The 27,626-nt window shown below is 38.4% G+C and overlaps 1 protein-coding gene across 1 annotated transcript in view; it reads left to right on the forward strand.

The window, feature by feature from the left end:
• The window catches only part of FREM3 (FRAS1 related extracellular matrix 3), a 57,815-nt gene extending 33,442 nt beyond the window's left edge, over window positions 1-24,373 (forward strand). Inside the window, exons 7-24 of the mRNA XM_075194671.1 lie at window positions 2,629-2,778; window positions 3,104-3,313; window positions 4,883-5,080; window positions 5,462-5,626; window positions 6,254-6,436; window positions 7,247-7,377; window positions 9,942-10,100; window positions 12,323-12,626; window positions 13,596-13,727; window positions 13,965-14,296; window positions 15,469-15,661; window positions 16,868-16,972; window positions 17,158-17,285; window positions 17,975-18,109; window positions 19,086-19,212; window positions 20,201-20,388; window positions 21,217-21,363; window positions 22,090-24,373. Of these exons, the coding sequence (XP_075050772.1) occupies window positions 2,629-2,778; window positions 3,104-3,313; window positions 4,883-5,080; window positions 5,462-5,626; window positions 6,254-6,436; window positions 7,247-7,377; window positions 9,942-10,100; window positions 12,323-12,626; window positions 13,596-13,727; window positions 13,965-14,296; window positions 15,469-15,661; window positions 16,868-16,972; window positions 17,158-17,285; window positions 17,975-18,109; window positions 19,086-19,212; window positions 20,201-20,388; window positions 21,217-21,363; window positions 22,090-22,614 (3,512 nt within the window). The 3' untranslated portion in view covers window positions 22,615-24,373. The remainder of the gene's footprint in view (window positions 1-2,628; window positions 2,779-3,103; window positions 3,314-4,882; window positions 5,081-5,461; window positions 5,627-6,253; window positions 6,437-7,246; window positions 7,378-9,941; window positions 10,101-12,322; window positions 12,627-13,595; window positions 13,728-13,964; window positions 14,297-15,468; window positions 15,662-16,867; window positions 16,973-17,157; window positions 17,286-17,974; window positions 18,110-19,085; window positions 19,213-20,200; window positions 20,389-21,216; window positions 21,364-22,089) is intronic.
• The last annotated feature ends 3,253 nt before the right edge of the window (window positions 24,374-27,626 follow it).

Consider the following 27,626-nt stretch of genomic DNA (forward strand, 5'->3'; position numbering starts at 1 on the left):
GGATATGACTAAGACAGACGGATTAAAAAGTGGAAAATAAATGGCATCAGCGTCAAGGGTACAAAAGTAGGAATTAAAGATCTTAAAATATTGTCCACAAAAAATTATTTGGAAATAATAAACCAACTAGTTAAGGTTGGCTAAAGTAACATAACGTAATTCATAAGGACAGATACATAGGTTGCAAAAAGAAAACGTCACATTACTTCTAAAGAAATTTTTTTCAAAAGTGATGCATGATGAAAACTAACTAAAACTTTTATTGTCTTTGACCACATCATTATTAAACCACTATGTTCCTGATTAGGCCACTTTGAGATATGTACTGACAACTCTCAATGCGCTTTACAACACATTCCCCACAAATATCATCACCTAGCCCAATCATCCCTTCCTAGCCCAATCACCCCTCCCTTGCCAAATACCTTTTCCCTCCCTCAACACCATTATCCCTGAGCGCACCCTTTCATTGCCAAAATCAAAGCACTCCCTCTTGTAAAGCCTCCCCTCTCCATACCTACATCTTTACCACTATCAGTGTCTGTACCTCCATGCAGCCAGTACATGTACAGTCTTTCTTATGGAGTATGCAATGTCCGTTCATTGGAATAAAGAGATGCAGCAAGTGTATTTCATATGTAATGAGAATTACCCGACTGATCAATAAACTTGTATCTATAAACATTACATTTCTTCTCTCACGGGTGGCTAGTATCTAGACAAACGTACAAGGGAAATTACTTAGGAAACATCTTTTTTTGTTATCTTTACAAATTGAGTCTCCGTCCAGTGAAGCAAACCTTTCATCCTTTGTTGCTGTTTGGATAAGTACAAATTACAGCACTGAGAGCAAGAAAAGGGCTAAGTGAGTATTACGCTATATTAGATGTGTGTGTGTTGGCAGAATGAATAAAGGAAAGAGCGACATATAAGCAACACTTAGTAAAATGCAATTTCCTTTTCTTTGTATGAAAAACCTGAGAGCTATGTATTGACAGATTAACTGTTGGACTGCTGGAGAGGGCTGTAACATTTTATATTGGAATACATTTATTTATTTAGTTTATTTTAAGTTTTAGTTACATTTATGTTTTTAGAGTGCCTTCGTTGTTGGCTGCTACAGTTGCTGTGAATATGATCAATAATTCTAGTTATTTGGCAAAATGTTCAGAAAGTCCTATAAGTGGGCAAAAGTAATAACAGACTATTGAAAATGTGGCACACAACAAGTCCACCATACAAAAATAGTAATAAAATAAGCATAATATAGGATTATCTTCACTTATAAATACCTATAATGATGTAACATGGGATGTGTATTGCTACTTCATACCAAATATGTTTTAATTAAGTAACAAAAATGTTTTAACTTAATCACAGCATAATGTTGTTCCTAATTTCAACAATGCACTTGTAATTTGTGTGGCCCCTTTCCAAAGCTGTCTTGATCAAATGACATCTCTAAATGCTGCAGTCTGTCACTTAGTAGTTCTACCATAGATCTGTGATACATAAAGGTTTCTTCAAAACAAAAAGTGACCTTCTCTGATCTGGTTCCCATTACGACATTTTCCCAGACTTGAACTACAAGGCTTTTCCTAATTATCTATTAAAACATTGAACTCAATTTGCAGCATTGGAATAGAGAGTGGGAAGATTAAGCCACTCCATACATTTAACTAGGCCTTTGTCATAAGCAGTGAAAGCACCAGCAGCGATGATTGCCATAAAAGTTGTGTTTGAACAATACGTTTTATAAAATCTTCTATAAAATTATCACTGAACTTAATTGACTGGAAGAGATTGTATACTTTTATTTATATGTATGGCTTAATTATGATGTATGTTTCTACTGATATAGCATTTAGTCATGAACAGAACATTTCCATGAACAGCAAAATCAACACTAATTCCTTCTCAATATAAAACATACAACCCAACATATTGCGCAGAGATGTCACAACAAAACACACCTTAAAAACTATATATCTATTTTTAAATAAATTACATTTTCATTAAAAGGGCAATGTTTATATTTAATTCAGGCAGCACGGTGGCTCAGTGGTTAGCACTTCTGCCTCACAGTGCTGGGGTCATTAGTTCAATTCCCGACCATGGCCTTATCTGTGTGGAGTTTGTATGTTCTCCCCGTGGTTGCGTGGGTTTCCTCCGGGTGCTCCGGTTTCCTCCCACACTCCGAAAACATACTAGTAGGTTAATTGGCTGCTATCAAAATTGACCCTAGTCTCTGTTTGTGTGAGTGTATGTTAGGGAATTTAGACTGCAAGCTCCAATGGGGCAGGGACTAATGTGAATGAGTTCTCTGTACAGCGCTGCGGAATCAGTGGCGCTATATAAATAAATGGTGATGATGCTGATGAATTTATACAACATATGAAAATTAATTTTACTATAGTTCTTCTTTAAACTTACTTTGATACAGAGGATTAGAATATTTTCTCCAGTCTACTCAGAATATGATATTGGGAATTATTGCTGATAGTGAGTTTCATTATAAGATTGTCATTTCCATTAAAGTATCATTTTCCAAAGCATTACAATTACAAGTGTATAGAATACCTAGTATGTGCCCTAAGAAAGTAACAGAATTTCCTCTGTTGTCCATAGAGCCGGCCTTCTACTTTGCTGACACTGATTACCATGTAGACGAAAGTGTCGGATATGTGGAGGTCCGAGTCTGGAGAACGGGAACAGATCTCTCCAAAGCTGCCACAATCACAGTGCGCTCCAGGAAAACTGAGCCTCTATCTGCAGATGGTGAGCAAAGTGAAATTAGCATCATACATGATTTGTTAGTGTGAATTATGATATTTTTTAAGGCTAAACGTTTAGGGTAAAGTGCTTCCTCTGGTTTAAAATACACGACAAAACTGGTGTTATAGTGAGGGTGACATATAATGGAGTTCTCACATTTTAACTTAGTTTTCTGTTAAAGTAAACACATGATGGTATACAAGGTCGGAGTTCTAGATATATAGATCTTTAGAGGGAGCACTGTATATCATTTTTGCATTATTGTTTTGACATGAAAGCCTGTTCTTTATTGCTTATTTAATATGGTTTAATTGTGCTTCCAATCCAGCAGGGACAGATTATGTTGGCATTAGCAGAAACCTTGACTTTGCTCCTGGTGTGAACACGCAAAGTTTTCGAGTGACCATTCTTGATGACTTGGGCCAACCTGCTCTGGAGGGCCTGGAAAAGTTTGAACTGGTCCTCCGTATGCCAGTGAATGCTGTGCTGGGTGAGCCAAGCAAAACAACCATCACCATCAATGACACCATCTCTGACTGTAAGTACTATGCTGTTGAGCAATCTGTAGCATGTTGAGTAACAGTATCAGATCTATTGTATATTTATTGGCACACAATCAGTGATGGATAAAGTTAGGGACATTCAAGGCAGTAGCTTGGTGCCCAATGCTGTAAATTGGTCCCAGGGCCTGATTAAGGGCTCAGGCCTACCTTGGTTAATATGCATGTAGTGCAACCTCACCTTCCGCGACACACATTTACGTGGTAGGGAAAAACAAGCTCATCCTTAATTTAAAATCTGGCGTTATTCACCCTCCCCTGTTAATGTTTATGTCCCTGTGTTTTGGAAACTCAGCTACACTTGGGTTTTTAAAACGGTCACAGACATCTTTGTCATTCATTTCAATTTCATTAAAAGCAGCAGTGTATAGCAGAACGGAGGCATGAACGATCACTACTGAGGGTGAAGATGTGAAGGGGGCTGTCATGCCTGCGCCAGTTGCCATCCTTGTCAATATGTCCCTCCTACTCGCTTATCCACAAGCTCCCAACTAAGGATGACTCATTGACTTCAGCCTTTACCATGGGAATACATCAAGATTAAAATCTTACTACATCTTTCTTTCATGTTTTCTTTTTACTTTGGAGAACAACTATTCTCTAATATTTTAAAATTAATTTCAGTTTCCCCCCCCCCCCCTGTGCACCCCAAATCATTTTGCTTGCTGCGTGATCTAATAAAAATGTAAACTCAAAAGTGTTCCAGGGCAGATATTACAGAGTTATGAGCCTGTCACTGAGTAATCACATATAAAAATATGTGAATGGACCCGAGGCTTGAGCACTGGTCCCAGGGACAGTGAAGGTTTTATCCATTGATGCGCATGTTTTTAACGTGAGTCCTATGAGCATTCCTATATGAATACAGATAAATTCCTAGCAATAAAATGAGTGATCAATTTAAATATATATATATATATATATATATATACATATACATATATATATATGTATATATATATATATATATATATATATATATGTTTATTCTCAGCAGTTTGAACAATTTAATAGCACCTGTTCAGTATTATAAGTCAAGAGTCAGCATATTTGTACTGTATCATGTAATTTAATTGTATGACTGAATAACAGCTATCCATTGACAAAATAAGTTTTGTTTTGATGCCTGTAGGGACCAAGATTTGTTCCTTCCTATGCCAATATTATTGCCTTGCCAGACACATACGTAAAAAAATGTATGTGTACTGTTGTCAGCCGTTGTATCAGTGACAACAAAGTTACTTACAGTATTAGTTCGCATTGGCTAACAATAACACAGCACTTTACCATTACTGATAAGTTCTATTTCGACAACAAAATTGAAAATGACGACTTATTGATTTGATTGATAAAGCAGTAAGCTATCCCACATAATAAAATCCTCCTAATCTATGGTGCTATGTTCTCTAAAATATAAATATTATTATCATTATCACCCAGTCATCACTAAAATGTCAAACGCAAATATAAATGTATTGTTATACACAGGGAACAAGACTTGTGTAGGGTCTATCACCATGGAATCATAATGATGTTGTGTATTGTAGTACCCAAGGTGCAGTTTAAGGAGTCTGTGTACACTGTGAATGAGAAGGATGGGCAAGTATCGGCTGTCATATACAGAAGTGGAGATGTCAGCCATAAATCCACAGTGCGATGCTACACTCGCCAGGGCTCTGCACAGGTTACATTGGATTATGAAGAAAGGCCAAACACTGATGCTTCTTTGGTTGCTTTTCTCCCAGGTAATATTTGCAATCTTTGTATCAGACATATGCATGATGGCTGCAGAATGAGGGCCCATGACCTCCCTCCAAAACATCACACACCTCCGGCATTCAGCTAAAGCTATGAAACTAACCCTGGGGGAAAACAACTCCCCCGAGCAGCCCCCTAGGGTCTAGAAAGGAGGCAGAGCTATAATAAGACTGTCTGTCTAATCCTCAATCTGTTTATCAGTCTACAATATGTAAATGAAATATATGAAGAAAAAAAAATATTTAAATGTGTACGAATTTGAATCATGCGCTGCTCATATAACTAGCTCAGAGTAACACGATAATGTTGCTGTATTTGTCATGATGACTTTATAAGTGAAGAATATCACAATGGTTTTGTAACCACAGGTGAGATTGAGAAGCCGTGTGTGGTGAGTCTTGTGGATGATACAATTTATGAGGAGAATGAAGAATTCAGACTTGTTCTTGGAGCACCAAGAAGTGACTCGAGTTTTGGAGCTTCAATTGGGGAACAAAAAGAAACTCTGATGAAGATAAAAGATGTGGAAGACAGTGAGTTACCCGTTTCCATTGTACTAACCCAAATTAAATACTATATATCTTAGTACTACATAGAGTTACAGTTATTTATCATATACATAAATAATAATTAGTAATAAGCAAAAAAAGTTATTTAAACATATTTATAATGACAGTAAAAGATTGAAATGATTGTTCTAATAATAGAACAATATAAAAAAAATGCATGTATATAAAAGAAAGAGCAATTTCACTCAGTAACTTTAGATAATATGTTTCATTCTTAATGTTAGATAGATTGCTCTAAGATGAAAGCACTGTTTGATACTATGGGTATTGAAGGCTTCCTATCACTCCCTGACTATTGATAAGGTGCAGCTCAATTCCAGTTTGTCACACAGACGTTTCCTTCTGTTTAGGCTGTAAAGATTACTATTTATCTCTGCACAGAATTTCATACTGATCATGTGAATACAGTCCATCCAAAACTATACAAACTATTTTACTAAATTATTTGAAGGAACATAAAATAAATAGTACAGTGCTGATGTAATGATGTGTTTATGAGAATAAGAATATAAAATGTTGTCTGTACCTCTTGTTTATGATGTCACTTATAAATAGTGAAAATACTACCCCTGAATCTCATTATTTTCACAGAACCAATTATTAGATTTTCAGAAGTTAAATATAGTGTCAAAGAGCCCCAGGAGATTGGGGAATTGGCTGTGGTGAAAATCCCGGTACTGCGCCTTGGTGACAGCTCCAAAGTGTCTATTGTGAGAATCCACACAAAGGACGGGTCAGCCACTTCTGGGGAAGACTACAACCCACTGTCTGAAGGTAGGAGCTATTTATAATTACACTAATATTCTCAACACTTAGATTAGTGTGATTAGGTGGTTACTGTGAATCATGAAATTCAAGTTTTACATATCATTATATCCGTGTAACCTGACTGTTTACACATTGGTTGTCTTTGTGGGGCCATGCTGCAGTTTGCGACCAATTAGATCTAAAATGGCATAATAGACTGAAAATGGCATCTTGTGTGAGCCATAGACCTTTAGTGACCAGTTAAAATAATTGTCTGTAGGAGCAACACAAAGAATACAACAGATAACCCAACTGTAGGGCAGCACAGTGGCCTAGAGGTTAGCACTTCTGCCTCACAGCACTGTGGTCTTGAGTTCAATTCCCAACCATGGGCCTTATCTGTGTGGAATTTGTATGTTCTCCCTGTGTTTACGTGGGTTTCCTCCGGGTGCTCCAGTTTCCTCCCACACTCCAAAAACATACTGGTAGGTTAATTGTCTGCTATAAAAATTGACCCTAGTCTCTCTCTCTCTTTCTGTGTATGTATGTTATGGAATTTAGATTGTAAGCTCCAATGGGGCAGGGACTGATGTGAATGAGTTCTCTGTACAGCGGTGCTGAATTAGTGGCGCTATATAAATAAATGATGATGATGATGATGATGAACTGTAGCTGCTGTGGATTAATTAACATACATGTTTACAATAACACTACTGTTGTGTGATTTGTGTGTGTAACAAAGAATACAATCTGAACTTTTGAATGATCGGGGAGCGGGTCAACTACAACAGAATGTCTTTCCCTATTGCATTCTTCAGAATGTATTTCTTTCCACAGACGTTGAATTTAAAGAAGGCGAGACAGAACACTTTGTTGAAGTAGAAATATTATATGATGGCAGAAGGGAAATACGTGAAGCTTTCACTGTTCATTTAAAACCTGATGATAACATGGTGGCTGAAACACAGGTATGAACCTTACATGACTGCTTACAAAACAAGATACTTCTCTGCAGTAAAAAATCCCCATTGCACATGATGAAGCTATAGGTCTTTGAAGACCTAATCACTAAAATCTAGAATGTGTTTGTTACGTACACAGAAAATGACAGTAGTAAATGAGGGTAGGCAACTATTTTGTTTGTTTTTTTTGTTGAATATATTTTAATAAAAAGATAAAGCACAGGAATATTTCAATGACATAACTATAATCAAGGATTTTCTGAAATATTTGCCAGTTCATAAATACGTACTGAACATAATGGAGGAAATTTACAAACCACACTAGGGGGCTCATGTTTAGTTGAAAGTAAATTGCGTGTTTGGCATATAAAGCACTTTTTTACTTCTCTGCAAGCACACAAAGCACTAGTTCCACAACTAGTGGTTTGTGCACATGCTCAGATATAAAATAAAATATTATATGCCAAAAATGCAATTTGAGTTCAACTCAACCCGAGATGCGCACCTTGGTTTGGCACCCACCCCCCTCATGATTCGCCTTGCACACATCAAAGTGCATGCCAAATGTCTGCTCTCTGGTGTGCAGAGGTGGTGGAAAGTCTGAAGAGACACTGTGGAAAAGTGGAAATGTGACTTCAAAAGCAGCTTTTACCACCTTATAACTACTACTTTCATTAAATTAAAAATGTCCTTGTTCATAAGCCACAGGGTACCTTATAATGTGCTTCTCCACAGGAATGCTACTGGATGACACAAGATGTCCCTTAACAGTATAGGACTAGACCCAATCTCCTCCAGCTCAGAACTCAAAAATATTCTTTTTGTCAAGTGACAATGGCTGTAAGCCCTTAAGAATAGCCAGGGCTACCTCTAAGAATGCAACTCTCAATAATTTTATGTCATTTAAATAATTTCACTCTGCAAATTGAAATCTCATGTTGCCGTTGCTCTGCAAAAGTAGGCTCACTGGTGCATCTACTCCTTACTTTTCAATGAACGGCTTCACACCACCCAACCCCTCCTGCAAACTTCTGATCTTGTGCAAATGTCACCATCTTGATTTGTAAATATATGCACTGTGACCAGGGCCCGATCAAGGGTACCAGCCGCCCTAGGCTATTACCGCCGCAGCACCCCCCCCTCGCTGCTAGCTGCCTGTCAGGACGGCCATGGGCGCTTCTTACTGTGGTCACGTGAGATGCGGAAGTCCTGATCTCACGTGACCACAGTAAGAAGCTCCCGCGGCCGTCCTGACAGGCAGCTAGCAGCGATCGCTGCCAGACTGCCTGTCATGTAGTAGTGACAGTCGGGCCGCCCCCTTTACACCAGGGGCGATCCCGATGATGCAGGCTCGGCGCTGCCTAAATTAAAAAAGAAAAAGGCAGTGAAAAAAAATTAATCTCCGTGACGCTGCGCCCCCCAGGCTCCAGCGCCCCAGGCTGCAGCCTGGTCAGCCTATTGGCTGATCAGGCCCTGACTGTGACAGAATCTAGGCAAATTGAGGAGCACATAACAAAGAACATATTCTCTGTGTCTCGGCCATTTTGCTTAAAGAAAATGATCTCCAATGTCTGAACAGTCAAATCCCCCAACAGTGAGTCTTGAATAGTGAAATATTAAAAAAAAAAATAGTAATTGAAAATATTATTTAAAAAGTTAACACGCTCATTTTAACATGAACAATGAACGCAAACCTAGAATATAGACATTACACATGAAAGGCGAACCTCAGATGCGAACTGCGAGTGGTGAATGTGGACCTTTAATTTTGAAGCCACATTTCTAAACAAGGTCTATTGATGATTTTACCGTATTAACGACTCTATTCTTATTCTGCCCAAATATAATCATAAAAATCTTCCCAAGAAACTTTGTCTGGGCTTCCATTTGCTACGTAAAGTTAGGTCAATGTTAAAGAGTAAGAGTGTGACATTGTTAGCGGTTGAGATAAAATGTCAGAACACTGGCGTGTCTGCATCACTATAACTTGTGATCATCGCATCTCTTAGACACGGGAAAACACAACCTTAAAGCTAGGTGTACACTACAGAATTTTCCACCAACTTTTTATGCCGAACCATTTTACATGCGATCGATGTTCCGATCGCTCGGTCCATGGACTGCATACACACTAGCCTTTGTTAGGACGATAAAGGGAAGAGCGGATGTCCCTTTAGCGACTTTTTACAGCCATGTTGTCGTGAGCAATGACTGTAATTTCGTACTCACTGTTGTGGATCGGTCGGAAGTTTATACACACTACACAACGGAAACGAGATTGGAACGAAAATATTAAACGGTACGACCAACCAAATGAGGCGATAATCGTCCATTTGGGCAGAATTTCGACCATCATGTCACTACACACACTGACCCGACTTTTGAACGAGCGGTTGTATGTCAGCTGATTGAGTCGATTATTGGACGAAAACCATGTAGTGTGTAGCTAGCTTTAGTCGGCAACACATCTCCTGTTTCTCCTTTACAGTTTTATTGATCTATCATAAATGTATGATGTATGCCAGGGAGAGCAATGAGCAGTTAAACCAACTCATGTCTTATGTTTTCAGATGAACAAAGCGATTGTGTACATTGAAGAAATGGACAGTGTTGCTGACGTAACTTTTCCATCTGTTCCCCAAGTTGTTTCTCTCTTCATATATGATGATACTTCTAAAGCAAAAGAGAATCCCAGTCCTCTAACTGGTTACCCTGTAGTATGTGTAACGGTAAGTACAATTTTTACTACCATGAGCCGATATGATTCAAATAAATGTAATAAAATATCTATAACACACTAGTAAGGGATGTTCCTCTTTGTTAAAAAGACTTTATGCTTCATACAGTTTTTTTGGCCCATGTATTCCCCCTTCTGTCATATTATTACTATTTTAAAGCTACATTATATAGTTTCTAGCTATGTATATACAGGCCCTTTCAGAGGTTCATTGAAGCCCAGATTAAGAGGCCCCCAAACTCCTCTTTCTTTAACACCCCACCCCAAACATTAAATATGCATTTAAATGTATTTTAATGATTAACCTTATTAGAATGTACAATACAATACTTATATATATATATATATATATATATATATATATATATATATATATATATATATATATATACTGATGTACTGGATTTTTGTAGATTTCAAATTAGAAGTGATTTTCTAGCTTTTTTTCTGCAAATGCAGCAATCATTTTGGAAAAATCCAACTTTCATGCCACGTGACAATTAGTACTGAGCATGGCCAGCCCATATGCTCTTGCCCCATAGTTGAGCGATGATAGTCTTTTACGTTCTTCAGCACACTGACCGTTCATTCACCAGAAGCAACAGATGCTGGCAAACTGAGAAAAATGTTGTTCACAAAAAACCTGTTGAATCTATACAAACATGATACAAACAAACTGTAATAATAAAAAATTGGTGACATTAACTTACCTAACACGCCAATTCTGCAATTTTTCAAGTAAACGTTGAACTTCAAACAGTCCAGTCAATTGTTTCCTCATTATAAACAAGCTTTTGCCTCACTCACCCCAGCAAATCTCAAAGACAAGTGACGTTCTCATGTGTCTGTGTGGATAACTGCATCATCCACAGAGATAGTAATGAGGGCATGTGCCGCTGCGCATTATGCCGGTTGAACTAATTAACATATTTAGGCACTAGGTTTGAACTTTTATTACTTGGAAATTGCCAAATTAGCAAATGGATCAATTTTTTCTTTTTAAAAAGTTGAAACACAAAAACAATAAGTCGGAAAAGTTTGAGACCCCCTGCCAGTCCGAGGCCTGAGAAAATTCCCCCCTAGCCCCCCCTCTGGTAGGGCCTGTGTATATGGTTGTATTTCATAATAATTTGAATTAAAAAGTGAAAGTGCATACATGTGATTCAATAATAGTCTTTATTAACAAGTCATGAGACCATCATTGGTTACGTGATATGTTGGGAGGAATGTTTGACTACATTATCTCTAATTTATTCAACTCTCATAACTAACATACAAATCAGTCCTTCCGGGACTGTATTAATGTTTTGTAAGGTCCCCAAGTCATCCAACTTGTGAAGGTCCATGCCAATAAAATTGCCTGTAGTCATATTAAGTCATCCAAGAAACCCACTGTGACCTGCCAGCCAATCAGAGTGTGTATTGGCTGGAGGGTGACTGATGACCTGACTTCAGCAGTGCTGAAGCACTCAGTCAGCCATCTTCTTTTCATTCCACCCTCAAACAGTGTTTTGCATTACCTACAAATGCTATATACATACAGTACAAGGGATTGGGCTGCAGAACCAGAGTGAGAGCAGCACTGGCACGACTCTCTTCATACATTGCCTGCCACACTCCCACACCATATAGGGGAAGTGGGCATCAGTTGGCTGCCCCCTGATGCCTGGTTGCCCCATCCATAATCCAGCCCTGTGTCTTTCTGGTCTTTCTGGTTCCCCCGTTGCACAATAATTCAGTTTCAAAACTTTTAATACAGCTAGAGTGAACATAGCTTTACCAGCAAAACAAACAGGGTTTGTTAATTGGACAGATCATGGACACAAGGCAACAGCTAATGCTGTATTCATGATCTGGCCAGCGCTCACTCTGATCACCTCAGTGGGTTCAATAATCCCTATTTAAACGGCTGGCAAAGCTGCAAAGATCCAAGTGGTGAACGCAGCAGGGAAGGTGTGTATGACACCTACATGGGAGTGAGACATCCATATCTGCTTGTGTTATTTGAAACAGCCCGAGCAGGGGTAACCAAGTGGAGTTTCCCTCTCTCAACACATGAAAGTGGTTTTGTAATAGCTGATAAGTCCAAGATCAATTTCTCAAACAAATATATATTGAAATGTATATGCAGATGTAGAACATGAAAAGTCCACAAATCGTAGTAAGGTAAATATAGCTGTTGGCTTAACATTCATGAGATCTCTTGTTTTCTAGGCATGCAATCCAAAATATTCAGAGTTTGATAAAACGGGCTCCATCTGTGCTGCTGAGAATATTAATGACACACTTACTCAGTATCGTTGGCTGGTCAGCGCTCCAAGTGGCAGTGATGGGGTGACCAGTCCTATGCGGGAAGTGGATTCTAATACATTTTTCACTGACACCAAGTCAATCACTTTAGACTCCATCTACTTCCATGCTGGTTCCAGGATTCAATGTGCTGCAAGAGCAGTCAATGCTAATGGAGATCCTGGTCTTGAGCTGCTGAGCCCCATTCTTACTGTCAGCAAAGAAGAAGGTTAGTTATTACTGGGTCTATAGTAGTTCACAAGAATAGTTATACATTACTGAACATGGAAGATGCTTAAAATGTGAATGGTGAATCGTTAGTTCAGTTGAAGACACATCAACCTGCACTAGTCTTAACTGGTATTGAAAAACTGCAGAACAAAAACTTGGACTAGTTCAAGTAGATTAGCTGTAAATGTCTATTACCAGTGGTAAGGTAAGCAAGTATGGGGGAACGAACACGCAGTCTGGATTTAAGAACTGCAGTTGATCCAGACTGGTTTTCACCCAGGGCTGTGAGACAAACCACAGAGCCCTAGGAAAAATGGTTGCATGGAATTCTCATGACTATTGGATCAGCTCACAGAATCGCTACTGAATGTAGGTGACAAGTGTTCATTAAAAACATGCATTGTTAAGTTTCTTTGAGAAACCCTATGTAAGAGGAACATAAGTCAGCAAATAACTATCTTGTGGAATTTATTTTGGGTCATACTATAGTGCAATAACATAAGCGTGTATTTACTTGTAACTCAAGTTGTCTCAAAACATTTTGCACCTGTTTGCTTCAATTCAGAATCAATGCAAAATGAATAGACAAAAAGCAACCTATTTAATATAATCTCATATATAGAATGGCCTGTGTTTTCTGCTATGATTTGGTTTAATGATCTAACATCTGCCCAATCAAACTGACATTTATTTTGATCAGAAATTGCATGAAGAATATAGTCAGTCTTCAATAAGTATAGAAAACCCCCCAAATATTTTTTTATTAACAAATGTGTGTGGTTTAGACAAGGAGTTTTAAACTCTACTACATGGTTCCAAATATTGTAGAATAACTGTGCCACACATTGAGAAATGATGATTATTACAAGACACACATAGATACACACTGGAGTGGAGATCTCATTTAGCAAATATTGTAAATGCTTTGCCATCACTTAATTAATTAATTAATATATTTTCCTTCCAGGTCTTTGCCAACCACGTGTTCCTGGTACAGTAGGTGCTGAACCTTTTTCTGCAAAAATTCGCTACACAGGTCCTGAAGATCCTGATTACCCTAATCTGATAAAGCTGACAGTAACAATGCCACATATGGATGGTATGAATTTTCATGTTTATCTCTAAACTACACACAAAGAATCTACCAGTTACCAATACCTTATGCATGAGTAGTTGAAGGCATGAATCTTATTATTGTATATGTGCTTCCAACATTATTCATAGATCAGGGGAACAGAGCATGGTAATATGAATGTTGAGCTAGAAATGCCATAAACATATGACAAAGTGTAAAAATAAAATTGTATAAAATATATTACAAATATTTATATCACAGGTATGCTTCCTGTTGTGTCAACCAGACACATGTCCAACTTTGAACTAACTCTTAGTCCTGATGGCACTCGAGTCGGGAACCATAAATGTTCTAATCTCCTTGACTACAATGAGATACCTACCAAGCACGGCTTCATTACAGAGAACACAAAAAATGATGAAGTGATAGGTGAAACATCTCCGTACCAATACAGCACTGCTCTGAGATCAGCTAGGACCCTGCGTTTCTACCGTAATCTGAATCTGGAGGCCTGTCTCTGGGAATTCAACAGCTATTATGATATGTCTGAGCTCCTGACGGACTGCAGTGGCTCTATAGGGACTGATGGACAAGTAAGTATACATGTATGATACAATAGCAATTTATTTCTGCACAGTAATTAGTCTTCAATGCATGCATGCCAATGGTTTCAATATTACATGTTAACTAGATATTATTATGCAGGTATACATTTATAATTATAGGGTATCAGGGGCAGGCTGGGCTTGGGGACAGGGGGATATCTGCCCCCTGGGCCAGTCCTATAGTGGGCTACCTTGGTCTGGGTCACTGGGCCACCTGCATTTTTTTTCCTTTAAAATGTTCCTTGTAGGCTGCTGAGATGAGTCTTGCCTCCCGGGCTAAAATGTGCTAGCCCTCCCCTGAGGGTAAGTGTAAGGAGGTGCACTTTTCTTCATACCTCAATTATGAGTCATGACACACAATTCTATTTTACATAAAACATTGTGTAATACAAAACTATAAGAAAATCATGAGATGTTAGACATTGTGTCACTCTTTTGGGGATCTGTGCCTGTGCTCTAGGCTCTTAGCCTAGAACTTTGCTACTGTGTTTAAATTGTAATACTTCTAGATGACTTCTACTTACAGATGTTAGATATAGAAGTAAGTTCTCTACATTCTGATGTATCATATTTCTCTATGGTTCCTGTCATCTGCCTAAACACAGGGGTGTCTGTAGTCCTGAGACCAGGTGTATGGACCATGAGTCTAATGCCCTGTACCTGCAGACAAGATTATGGCAGTGGGAGCTGCATTTCTCTGTATATACATAATCCATAAAACAGATGCTTGTAGAGATCACATGATACACCAACGTCTGATAGATTGTTCAAGTAATAAACATTAGTGATGAAGTCTCAGCATTGCAGATCACAATTAAATCATAGCTGTACTATTTCTAGAAACATGATGATGTATTAATGCAGTTGTATTTGTAACGTTAATGTCAACATATCATATTGGTATCCCTAATATAACCAAGATGATTATTTTAAACATTATTACATAAATAATAAAAAAAAACAATATTTACTATGTTTATAACTTGAGAAAGGGGCTCAGAGGTAATCAGTGTAGTAGTGTGGTGGCGGTTGTTGGCAGAGCGGAAGGGGTGGCAAGGAGTGTGGGTAGAGATTAGGTTGGAGATGTAGGGAGGATTATTTGAGAGCTTTGTAGGTGAGGGTACATGAATACAGTTACAGTTCTATTCCTGTTATTACAGGTATTGAATTTGGTTCAGTCATATGTCACCCTGCGAGTGCCTCTCTATGTGTCCTATGTGTTTCATTCACCGGCTGCAGTTGGTGGTTGGCAGCACTTTGACCTGCAGTCTGAATTGAGGTTGAAGTTTGTGTATGACACGGCTATCTTGTGGAATGAAGGAATAGGCAGCCCACCAGAGTCTGAACTGCAAGGTAAGCTTACAATTTTAATTAAACATAATCCACAGGGATCCATATCTCCATCATTTGTATTGTACTATATACTGTATATGAGTCTTGTTCCAGGGCTTTCGGCAATAAACATTGTATTGTCCTCAATTTGCAGAAGCTTTACCGTGTTCTTCTTGTTGCCACTAATTTAAGCCATTTCTGTTTATCCGGAGTACAGAAAACAACAGAAACACACATCTGCTGTCCTACATTTTTATATAGACTGTTATTGCCATCATATTAACGTGTGTTATGCCTCCTAGAAGTCTTGATTTTCACAGTGAGATTTTTTATTTTTAGAATAGTGTGCATGTCCACTTTGCATTGGAATATGTAATTAAATACAATGGAGGTCACTTACAAAGTGCAAAACTACAGCTCCTCAGCACAAATGCAGTTTGGGACTTGCCGTATGCCTCCCTTTCTGCAAGTGACCCTAGACTTACACCAACTAAAGTGACAACTAAATCACGATAGTTGGGAGGTATGGTTGGTCCTGGCACTGGGTGCACCATAGAGGTACATTGCTTCAAAACAATTTTACAACATTTTTTATCTTATACTTTTTACTTGAACGTTTTCCTTTTATATTTTTTCACATATTTACATGTATATTTGTATTAGCAGCATACACCTGAGCTACATTATATGATTTTAAAAACACAGTTAATAAATTCAGCACAGTTTTGTTGTAGTTGGAAAATAAGTGGGAAAAGCAGAAAGAGTATTACCACTGTGAAAATGGCAGGTTTTCTAGTTTCAGTGTATATTTAGCAACACTTTAAGGGGTATATTTACTAAACTGCAGGTTTGAAAAAGTGGACATTTTATAGAATGCACTAAATGAATGACAGTTAGAATCTGATTGGTTACTCTAGACAACATCTCCACTTTTTCAAACCTGCAGTTTAGTAAATATACCCCTTTGTCTTTTGACAAAATCATGATTGTGTTGCGGTCCTGCCTTTCCGTCACCTTGAATTCAAGTCTGTAAATGTTTTCTCTTCATCTTAATTGTTTTTATATTTATACCAAGTAATCAGTTATTATTGTTCTCATTTATTTGTTTCTGGTATTATTAACCAATATAGTAATATGGTTTTTTTTAGTTAACTTTAACAATATGAGGTACCCCTTGAAGGTGATTATTAAGTAACAAAATATCTAATATGTCATTGTTTGTTTCAGGATCTCTCTATCCAACCAGCATGCGCATTAATGATGAAGGGCGTCTAGTTGTGAACTTTAAGACTGAAATTCGCTTCCGTGGACAGTTTGTCATGTCTCATCCAGGTAAGAACTCAATACCAGGTGTATGTATTTGAATATTAGGATGGAAGCAAAATAATACATGTACAAGAAAACAAATGGGTTGGATGTGGAAACCTTAAGTTCCATATAATTTAGAGTAAGGAAAGCAGTATCTTATAAAACTTTAAAAATAAAATGGTTTGATAATGGTCTTTGTTCTGCCTTAGGTACATCCCTGTCATCCATGGTCATGTCTGTCGACCATCCAGAACTCACTTTTACATTAAGCCTTCTACGTAGTGAGCCGAGTTTCAGACAGCCTGTGCAGCAGTGGAGTTTTGTCTCAGACTTTGCTGTAAGTATTGAGAGCTTTGTGACAGTTGCCCATTTTGTGACATTTGCCCATTTCACTAAACTGTAAACCCAATTTTCAAAAACACTGAGGACATCACAAAGCAAATTCAATCCAGTTTTGCACAAGTATGCCTAGATGGTCCGTCCAGCTCACATTATGGATTCCTTTCTGCTTTTGAAAGATGCCTCTGCAACCTAGATGGTTTACAGGGAGGCAGAATAATCTCAAGAGGTATACTGTGCATAAGTGTGTATCATGCAGGCACAGTTGTACAAAACCAAGGCTCTTTGTTGTACGCATCAAGCATGCTTCATAAATGGTGCCCAATATATACATTTTTATTGAATATATACACCATATAATCATTACCTAACACGGCAATCTGCTACATGTTGGGTGGGTGGCCTCCTAACCATCAAAAGGACTACACCATTACCTTTAATCTCAGTAATAAGTTAAAACAATAGATTTAATCAAAGAAAGAGACATCTATCTGTAATAATATATCAGCAGGCATTTTACACACATAGTAACATAGTAAATTAAGTGGATTTTACAACTTCAAAAAGAGTTGCCTATGCCCATGAGAAAAGAGACTCACATCTTCATAGTATACTTATCAAATGCCTGGGTACAAGCATGTTATTGTGTAAATACTGCACTTCTAATATCTTCTTTATTTTTCCTAGGTACGTGACTACTCCGGTACTTACACAGTAAAGCTCATCCCTTGTAGCGCATCCCCTAACCAAGAATATACTGTGCTTCCTATATGCAACCCTCGTGAGCCTATCACATTTGATATAGATATTAGGTTTCAACAGGTAAGAAACATTGCATTTTAAAATTGTTACTATCCTTTATTTATATGGGCCACAAGATTTCTGCAGCGCCGTACAAAATACAAACAGTAGACCATACAGGGAAAATCAGTACAGAACGAAATGAGTAAAACCAAGACTCCAATATCTCCAAGCAAAGCAAGTACAGTCAGGTTGGAGGAGAAGAAATGGTATAGAGATATAAGGGAAGATGGCCCTGCTCGTAGAGCTTACATACTAAAGGGAGGGCGAACAGACAGCAGGCACAAAAGAAGTCAGTAGAGGGGATCAAGTGCAATGAGTTCTCTGTACAGCGCTGTGGAATCAGTGGCGCTATATATATAAATAAATGATGATGATGATGATGATGATGATGAAGAGGAGCGTGAACAAGGAAGAGGGAGGTGAGGAGAACATGCATGGAGAAGGGTAGGTGGTGGCTGGTAGGCTTTGAGGAACAAATGGGCTTTGAGAGCCCATTTGAAGGTGCTCAGATTAGGGGACAGATAGATGGAGCAAGGGAGGCTGTTCCAGTGAAAGGGGGCAGCCCGAGAGAAATCTTGAGTTCTGGCGTGGGATGAGGTGATCAGAGTGGAGGAGAGGCGACGGTCATTGGCCGATCGCAGGGAACAGGCGGGAGTGTGAATGGAGAGGAGCTTGGAGGCAGTGGTGTGGGATCGAGCCTTGTAGGAGAGGGTGAGGAGTTTGAAGATTCTGTAGGTGAAGGGGAGCCAGTGTAGGGCAAGGGAGAGAGGGGAGGCAGAGGAAGAGAGGCATGAAAGGAACATAAGTCTTGCAGCCTCGTTGAGTATAGAGCAAAGGGGGGCGAGGTAGGAGTGGGGGAGGCCAGTGAGGAGAAGGTTACAGCAAAGAACAGTATTGCATCTATACTATTTGTATTCTTAGATTACTTTGAATGTATGTTTGTACATAATTGTGTACAGATGCATATACATAACCCACTAATTTTACTTTGTAGGTCAGCGATCCTGTATCAGCAGAGTTCAGCCTGAACACTCAAATGTTTTTATTGTCCAAAAAAGAACTGTGGCTATCAGATGGCTCTATGGGATTTGGTGAGGGAACAGATGTTGCCTTTTCTGAAGGTAAGAAAACATAACTAGACTTGTATGAAGAAATGTAGATATTTAACAGATCATAAACGACTGTTAAGACTTTTTGTCATTAAAATGTCATGTAATATTTTATGCACAGATTTCTATACGAGGTTTGAGATCAGGTTTAGGGGTCTATTTATTAAAGTTTTCCCCCCTTGTAAAGCCCCGAAAACAACGTTTTCCCATCTGAAGCTGGCGTACATTAACATAAGTGAAACATTACACTGAAAACAGCTCTGCTCTGACGAGCAGAGCTGCACAGCGCATGTGTGGAGGGATCACATGATCCCTCCATCACATGCCTCAGCTTCCTGCAGACAGGGATCTTTGTGCGCATGCCCGAGTTTACCGGTCGGCGCATGCGCACATGGATTGAAAGAGGGATGATCGGCACCGCAGAGGGAGGAAAAGAGAAGAATCCAGTGTTAGGTAAGTGTAAGACTTCACAGGAGCAGCCGTTTTTCGGAACGGCTGTTCCTGTGTTGATTTTTAATACATATGAGAAACTTTTCAATCCGCATCTATGCGATGAGGATTGAAAAGTTTCTACAGAAAAAAACAAAGGGTCATAAATAGACCCTTAATGATTTGTTCTTCCTGTGAAATGTCCTAGAAGTTGTGTGAAATGTCCCACTTCTGTTCTTACAAGGTACACTATATAGCGTAGAGATTTTATAACAAATATTGAAATACACCGGGGGAAATTTATGGAGAACAATCACTTTTGTTTCATTTTTTAAAATACGATAGGGGAATTGGCAGCTAGTATCAAATTGCTTGCTCTATGCAACACCATATTTTTCCATTGCACCAGTTCTTACAAAGTTCCCAACAATGTTCTACTTCACATCCTTTAGTGAATGTATTCTTAGGTCCTTTAATAGTCGATTGATAAGTAAATCTGTATGTCTTATGGATGCGTAATATCTGTAAAGATAACTGATAATTAAATTTCTTTTTATTTGTTGGTATCAAGGATCTATGATTTATGGGCGAGTCATGGTGGATCCTGTCCAAAACCTTGGAGACTCTTTCATCTGTAACATCGAGAAAGTATTTTTATGTACTGGAGCAGATGGCTATGTACCCAAATACAACCCAGAGGACAAGGAGTATGGGTGCCTCGCAGACTCTTCTACCTTACTTTATAGATTTAAGATTTTGGTATGTCAGTTTGAATTGAACTCTATGTATAAACATCACAACTTGCAGAGTAGTGTACCTATGATATGCTTGGACAAAAATTGTATTTATATATGGAATGGAGCCCTGTATCGTACAACATATATATATGGTCAGTGTCAGGAATCAATCTATCTCCTTTTTCCTAATGGCAACATGCATTCTGCAAAATACTGTACCTCCAACCACTCCTCTGTTGGATTGATTGTCCCCCTTTTGGACCTATATTCCTTCCAAATAGTCTTATTTGGATCTGATATATAGAAGTATAAAGGTTTAGGTTTGATTTATAGAACCTTCATTTGTTCTAATTGTATAATAACATTTACTCTGTATACTGACATAAGTTTACTTTGATTAGCTTTGTGGCATCTGTAGTTGATCTACGGTACTTTATGATCATTTGTACCAGGAGGTCTGCCAAAGTATGTCTATAGCCACTAAAAAAAGAACGTCTTTTTAAAAACAAACACTAAGACTCCTACTTTGGTCACTCTGGAAGGTGCTGATTGTTTACTGACAAAATTATACAACTTTTAACAGCCAGCGAAACCGTGGTGGGGTCATGACTCATATAAAATGTGTCAGATTTAATAGATCCTTTACTCAAAAACTGGTTTAAATGCAGTATGTACAGATTCAGGCTGAAATATATATTTCTCTGCTCTATACCTACTCTTATCAGGGGCAAAAATTATTATCATTACATTGTGTTAGGTTGCACTAAGATGTATTTTATATTTATAATAGCTGTAATATATCAAATATTTACATGAACCTAATGATCCTACTATATTATTTCCATAAAAGGACAAGGCCCAGCCAGAAACCCAAGCTAAGGTGTTTGGAGATGTTCCATTTGATGCTAAATTAGTCGCCGACAACCCAGAAGCATTTCCCTTGGTAAAACAGCCAGGATCTGATGGCTTTAGCCTTTCATCAGAAGCCCTATTCCAGGTAAATCTAGCCTAAGAGATAAAATAAAAAATGCTGAGTTATTTGTTGTAACAGCAATTGAATAGATATTAAATAAATTTGAACTGACTGCCATCATCACGATAATGGTAATGTTATTATGACAGCAGTTTCTTCTTGTATTATTAAAAGAAATATTTATAAAAAAATCTAGCTGTGGGGCTTTAGCTCTAGAGCTTAGTGTCTAACAGTTTAGCTGATTCATGGTGGGTTTGTTTTATCATGGGAAGAAAACTAGGAATATTATGATTTCATCTCCTTATTAATTAATGCCACACAATAACGAACTGTTAATGTTGTCACTTTGTTGCCCTTCAAGAAATATCAAACTTAATTTTTAGGATGTGTAAAAAATGACATCTACATTCAAATAAATAATAGTAATACTACTGTACTACAAATAATGGCCCTGTTCCTTACCCATGGTGCAAAGCAACATCATTTTGTTTATTTTATCAATTAATTTGTAATCCTTCCCCTTTTTTGACATCTTGGGAAGTGTTTACCAACTCCATAAGACTTTATTTTCCAAGACCATACAAACCGCTGTGGTCAAGTTGCAGAGAGCTCTCAACTTTAATTCAGTGCTGTTTCTTAGCTCCTATTTTCAGACACAATTGAGTTTGCTAGTCATGAGGTTAAACATGAAAGTAACAAGTATTTTCAAAGATTAACCACAATTCTCTGTCTCCAATTCTTTACACTCAGGTGGCTGCAGGACGTGAGTGGTTCATTCATACCATCTATACAGTCCGCTCTAAGGAAAATGCCAATAGAGGCATTGGAAAACGTAGTGTGGATTACCACCACTCCCTGAGTACCGCTGCTGGCCATAGCGAAAAATTGTTTTTGAAGAGAAACCGGAGAGCAAATCAGGAGGATTCAGCCCTGACACAAGACATTGGCACAGATACAAACAGAGGGACAAACATTCAGCATGTTACTCTTAAAGACTCCCGTAGAGTCTCTGGCAAGGATGCATTCCCTGCAAGTGGACAGCTTGACAAACCAGCTTTAGAAATTACTGGCCAGGATCCGCAGGGCACTTTGGTGCCAGTCATTGGAGGGACAGTTTCTTTGCTGCTCCTGATTTGCACTACTGTTATTATCGTTGTGCTATTAAAACATAGAGGACGCTCACACTCAGTTAAAGAGTCTGCATCCAGTAGTCACTGCAATAGCCATGAAACTGTAACCACTCGTCATAGCAGCAGTGACAGCTCCGAGGTATAGAAGAATGGACATGAATTTCTTGGTGCTTATACATTTTGGTACAATTAAGTCCCTTCCATTCAGATGCTTTCTCCTACCTGTACTAACTTATTTTAAAGCACAATCAGTAGTTGTTCAGAGACTGTTGATGAGTGTTTTCTAAAACATTTTTGGGTCTACCCTACTAAAAAGTTTCCTGTCTGAGCAAAAGCCTGCGTCTTGTAGTACTAGAAGACACGTCATTATGAAGTGCTGATACTGCAAAAGTCAAACTTCTGCAAACAAAGTGCCTCCCCTGGGCAGGTGCAAGCAAGCAACAGGCAGTGGCAGCCTTCTTCATTTTGCCTTTTGAATGTATTCTAAAAAGGAACAGATGCATTTTCAGTTGAAAGCAATGTGAATTAACAGGTGATTCTAGCTGTAGCTCTGATCATAAAGAATATGAAAAACCAGTTAAATGACTGTAGTTGAGCACATGGCTGAAATATATTTCAGAGCATGAAGGAAGCATTTTCTGCTCTCTTTGTTCTGCTTAGTTGAGTTCAGTCTACTAGGACAAAATGCACTGATGATAATTTACAATAAATTGGATTTTTTTTTATTCAAGATCACTGCTTTCAACTGCAACAGTATGTATTGTGCCTTAAAGCTTGTTTGTAGGGATTATAGTACTACGTATTTTATTGAGTCTCTGATATTATTGTTACATGTGATTTTTCTTGTAGGTTCTGTTTTATTTATACCGCTTTCATACTGCCGCCCCGGCAAAAACCCGGGATTTTGGTGCAGTATGAATGGGGTATTAGTGACACAAGTCTCTCTGACAGTGTGAGAGGAGTAGGGACTGGAGAGGGAGATAAAGTATTTTTCCTTTCCTGACCCTACTCTTGCCCCTACTCCTCTTACCGTTTCATCTGTAGGGAACGGCTGGTGACAAGTGCTTGTCAGTAGACAACAGAGGCATCGTGCCCCTGTTAATCCATGCTCTCTTACACTTTCTAACGGATAACCTATCTATGCCTTCAAGCTTGCTTATGCTCTAACTTGGTAACATTAGCCTGCTGCCCATTGACAGAGCAGAGAGCATGCTGTTCACACAGAACCTCTTCTCTCCCTACATCACCAATCACAAGCAAGCTCTCTCCTTCTTAAGACTGCATGAATGAGAGCTTTGCTATAGACCAACCTCACTACATGCCTTTATGAAGCAACAGCATAAAAATGACCATGTATTAGGAAGTCACCAAGAATATAATGGGGAAGTATATTATATACATTATCCACCAAAACATTACAATAGCTCATTTTATATGTAAAGATATATGCACCACTGAGCATGACCCTGTGCATGCAATGTGTGCAAATATTGTGATTTCAATGATGGACCACAAGATCGGATGCACATAGATAGTGTGGCACATCACTGTACCAGACCATCAGCAGTAGGAAACACCTCCCATCCCTAGATCTGCCCTTCATCGTGTGCACATTATGCTTATTTCAGCCAGGGACCAATATTTATTGGGAAAAAATATGCTTAATACATTTCTCAATTATCTTCCTGATCACAATGGAATATCTTATCTAGCTATTCAGTTAACATAAGGCACCTGTATGAGTTGTTGTAACATCTGGTATGCATATTCAATTACACAATACCAAAAGCTAATTGTTGGATTTAAATTGTTTATGGCTTAGAAATAAGAAAAACTATCCCCAAGCAAGGCAAAGCAGTATGTAACGATTTTGTTTTATTTCCTTGCAGCACACTTCTTTTACTAATGGTGTAACATATACCTCATTTGAAAAAGCATATTTATGTAAATAAATGATATCTTTAAAAAAAACAAATTCATTTTTTTATGACTTATTTAATTTTCGAAAGTTATTGGAATATGTTTTTTATGTATGAATAAATTAGAATTCATACAGGAATATTCAAAATGTGAACTTAGCTAGCTATGTCTAACCTGTTGTGCTTGGTATTAATGATTACATATTTGTATAAACCTGTAAAACAGTCAGTCAGAATTACCTACAATTTGACAAAATGCAGGATAATTCCACTGTATAAGTGTGTTTCATATACTATGTTGTGTATTCATAGCTAGGAATGTAAACTGATTGGGTAATGGCAAAAAGGGATTAATACAAGAGCAGAAAGGGTAGCAGTGAGATAAGATACATGCCTGTCCTGACAAGTTGTACTTGCCCCGTAGTAAGCCACTACCCAAACAGCTATTTGAATCTAATCTGAATCAAACAATGAAAAATAAAGCGGTCAAGTAAACCAGAATAACACTATAAGGCAGAGATTGAATTAAGAGCAGGTCCCGTAGGAACCTTGTGTGAAGTGACAATGCATGCTGTATTGGCAATGATGGTACAGAAATCTTTGCTCATTTTTGCTCACACCTCAGCGAAGATTTTATTCAGGGGCATTCTGCTCCTATAATGTGTGTATTTTGGAATATTTTACTCTTGATCAACTAGGTAAACACTTGCACTTCAAGAATGATGGAAATGGGTAAAGAACAGCTAAATTTCTGTACTTAGCGAATTCATTTACAAATCACTGCTGATTCTGCAAAACTTTGTTGAAGATTTTACGCCAATCAGACAGCCATATACCCATTTACAAAGCAGCAGTGACCAGCCATGAACACCACTTCTCTTTCATTATGTTTCTTGGGAGTTATTCCAGCAGCAAACCCCCTCCCAGATTATTACATGTGCCAACTGATCCATCTTCAGAATGTAAACTCTCATGTTATGTATGTCTAGAAGGCTACTTGTGCCTATCAAGCTGTGGTGGGACTACAAGTTCACACACAAGTCACTGGGGAGTACATTGTGCCTCACTGGCTGCACATTTGCTGTAATGAAAGTTCCTTATTCATTTTGAAAAGATTCTGTTCAACGTTTAAACTTTTAAAAAGACAAAATACAGCCTGGATTAAATTATTTAATATAATAAGCACCAATTTACTTGACTACTGATTACTCAACCCTATTGCTGAATAACTTCAATCAAGGCACAGTTAAAAAAAACAACATCTCAAATATTCAAAGTACTGAGCTGACCCCTAGTGGACATTGTGAAAATGCATGGTACTTTTCATTCAAACTGCAGCTTTTATAACCTAAATTACTATATACATCTTATTGTTTGTGAACATATCTCAGTGGTCTTTTAGGGTAGAAAATAACCTCAAACTTGTACTAAAGATGTAGTCAAGAAATAAGGATTCTTGTGTAAAGTTAAATTTCTATGTAAGAGCTAATGTAAAATAGAGATGAGCGCACTCGGATTTCTGAAACTTTTGCCGATCCGAGTCGGATCCGAGACAGATCCGGGTATTGGCGCCAAAATCAAATGTGAAACCGAGGCTCTGACTCATAATCCCGTTGACGGATCTCGCGATACTCGGATCCTATAAATTCCCCGCTAGTCGCCGCCATCTTCACTCGGGCATTGATCAGGGTAGAGGGAGGGTGTGTTAGGTTAGGTGGTCCTCTGTCCTGGTAGATCTCGTGCTGTTCAGTTCTGTGCTGTGCTGTGCTCAGTCCAGTGGTGCTGTGTCCTGTGCTCTGTCCTTCTGAGTTCAGTGGTGCTGGTGGGTCCTGTGCTGTGTCCTGTTCACTTCAGTCCAGTGGTGCTGTGTCCTGTGCTCTGTCCTTCTGAGTTCAGTGGTGCTGCTGGGTCCTGTGCTGTGTCCTGTTCAGTCCAGTGGTGCTGTGTCCTGTGCTCTGTCCTTCTGAGTTCAGTGGTGCTGCTGGGTCCTGTGCTGTGTCCTGTTCAGTGACAGTCCAGTGGTGCTGTGTCCTGTGCTCTGTGCTTCTAAGGGCATAGTTATTTCCCCATTATTCCCAAGTGTTTTAAAAAATAAAAAAAAGTTATTAAAAAAAATACAAAAAAATAATAAAAAAAATTAATTAATTAATTACAACTAAATTTGCAAAACCAATCCTGCAGTATAAGCCCATTGGTACTGCAATATTACCAAGTTCACACATTCAGCTGTAAAAGTCCAGTGGTGCTGTGTGCTGTGCTCTGTCAATTTTGAGTTCAGTGGTGCTGCTGGGTCCTGTGCTCTGTCCTGTTCGGTCCAGTGGTCCAGTGGTCCTGTGTCCTGTGCTCTGTGCTTCTAAGAGCATAGTTATTTCCCCATTATTCCCAAGTGTTTAAAAAAATACAAAAAAGTTATTAAAAAAAATACAAAAAAACTAATTAAAAATTTTTTTAATTACAACAAAATTTGCACAACCAATCCTGCAGTATAAGCCCATTGGTACTGCAATATTACCAAGTTTACACATTCAGCAGTAAAAGTCCAGTGGTACTGCAATATTACAAAGTTCACACATTCTGCAGTATTAGTCCAGTGGTGCTGTGTCCTGTTCAGTCCAGTGGTGCTGTGTCCTGTGCTCTGTGCTTCTAAGGGCATAGTTATTTCCCCATTATTCCCAAGTTTTTAAAAAATAAAAAAAAAGTTATAAAAAAAAAAAATTATAACCAAATTTGCAAAACCAATCCAGCAGTATAAGTCCATTGGTACTGCAATATTACCAAGTTCCCACATTCTGCAGTATCTTGTGCTACATATAATGGAGAACAAAAATTTGGAGGATAAAGTAGGGAAAGATCAAGACCCACTTCCTCCTAATGCTGAAGCTGCTGCCACTAGAAATGCCATCAACGTCATCTTCCAAGCCCGATGCCCAATCTCCTAGTACAGGGCATGTAAAATCCAAAAAGCCCAAGTTAAGTAAAAGTAGCAAAAAGAGAAACTTAAAATCATCTGCGGAGAAAAGTAAAGTTGCCAATATGCCATTTACGACACGGAGTGGCAAGGAACGGCTTAGGCCCTGGCCCGTGTTCATGACTAGTGGTTCAGCTTCACCCACGGATCTTAGCCCTCCTCCTCCTCCTTCCCCCCCCTACAAAAAATTGAAGAGAGTTATGCTGTCAGCAACAACAAAACAGCAAACAACTCAGCCTTCTAAAGAGAAATTATCACAAATCCCCAAGG

This window comes from Mixophyes fleayi, chromosome 1 (assembly GCF_038048845.1).
Source record: "Mixophyes fleayi isolate aMixFle1 chromosome 1, aMixFle1.hap1, whole genome shotgun sequence".
Taxonomy (NCBI): domain Eukaryota; kingdom Metazoa; phylum Chordata; class Amphibia; order Anura; family Limnodynastidae; genus Mixophyes; species Mixophyes fleayi.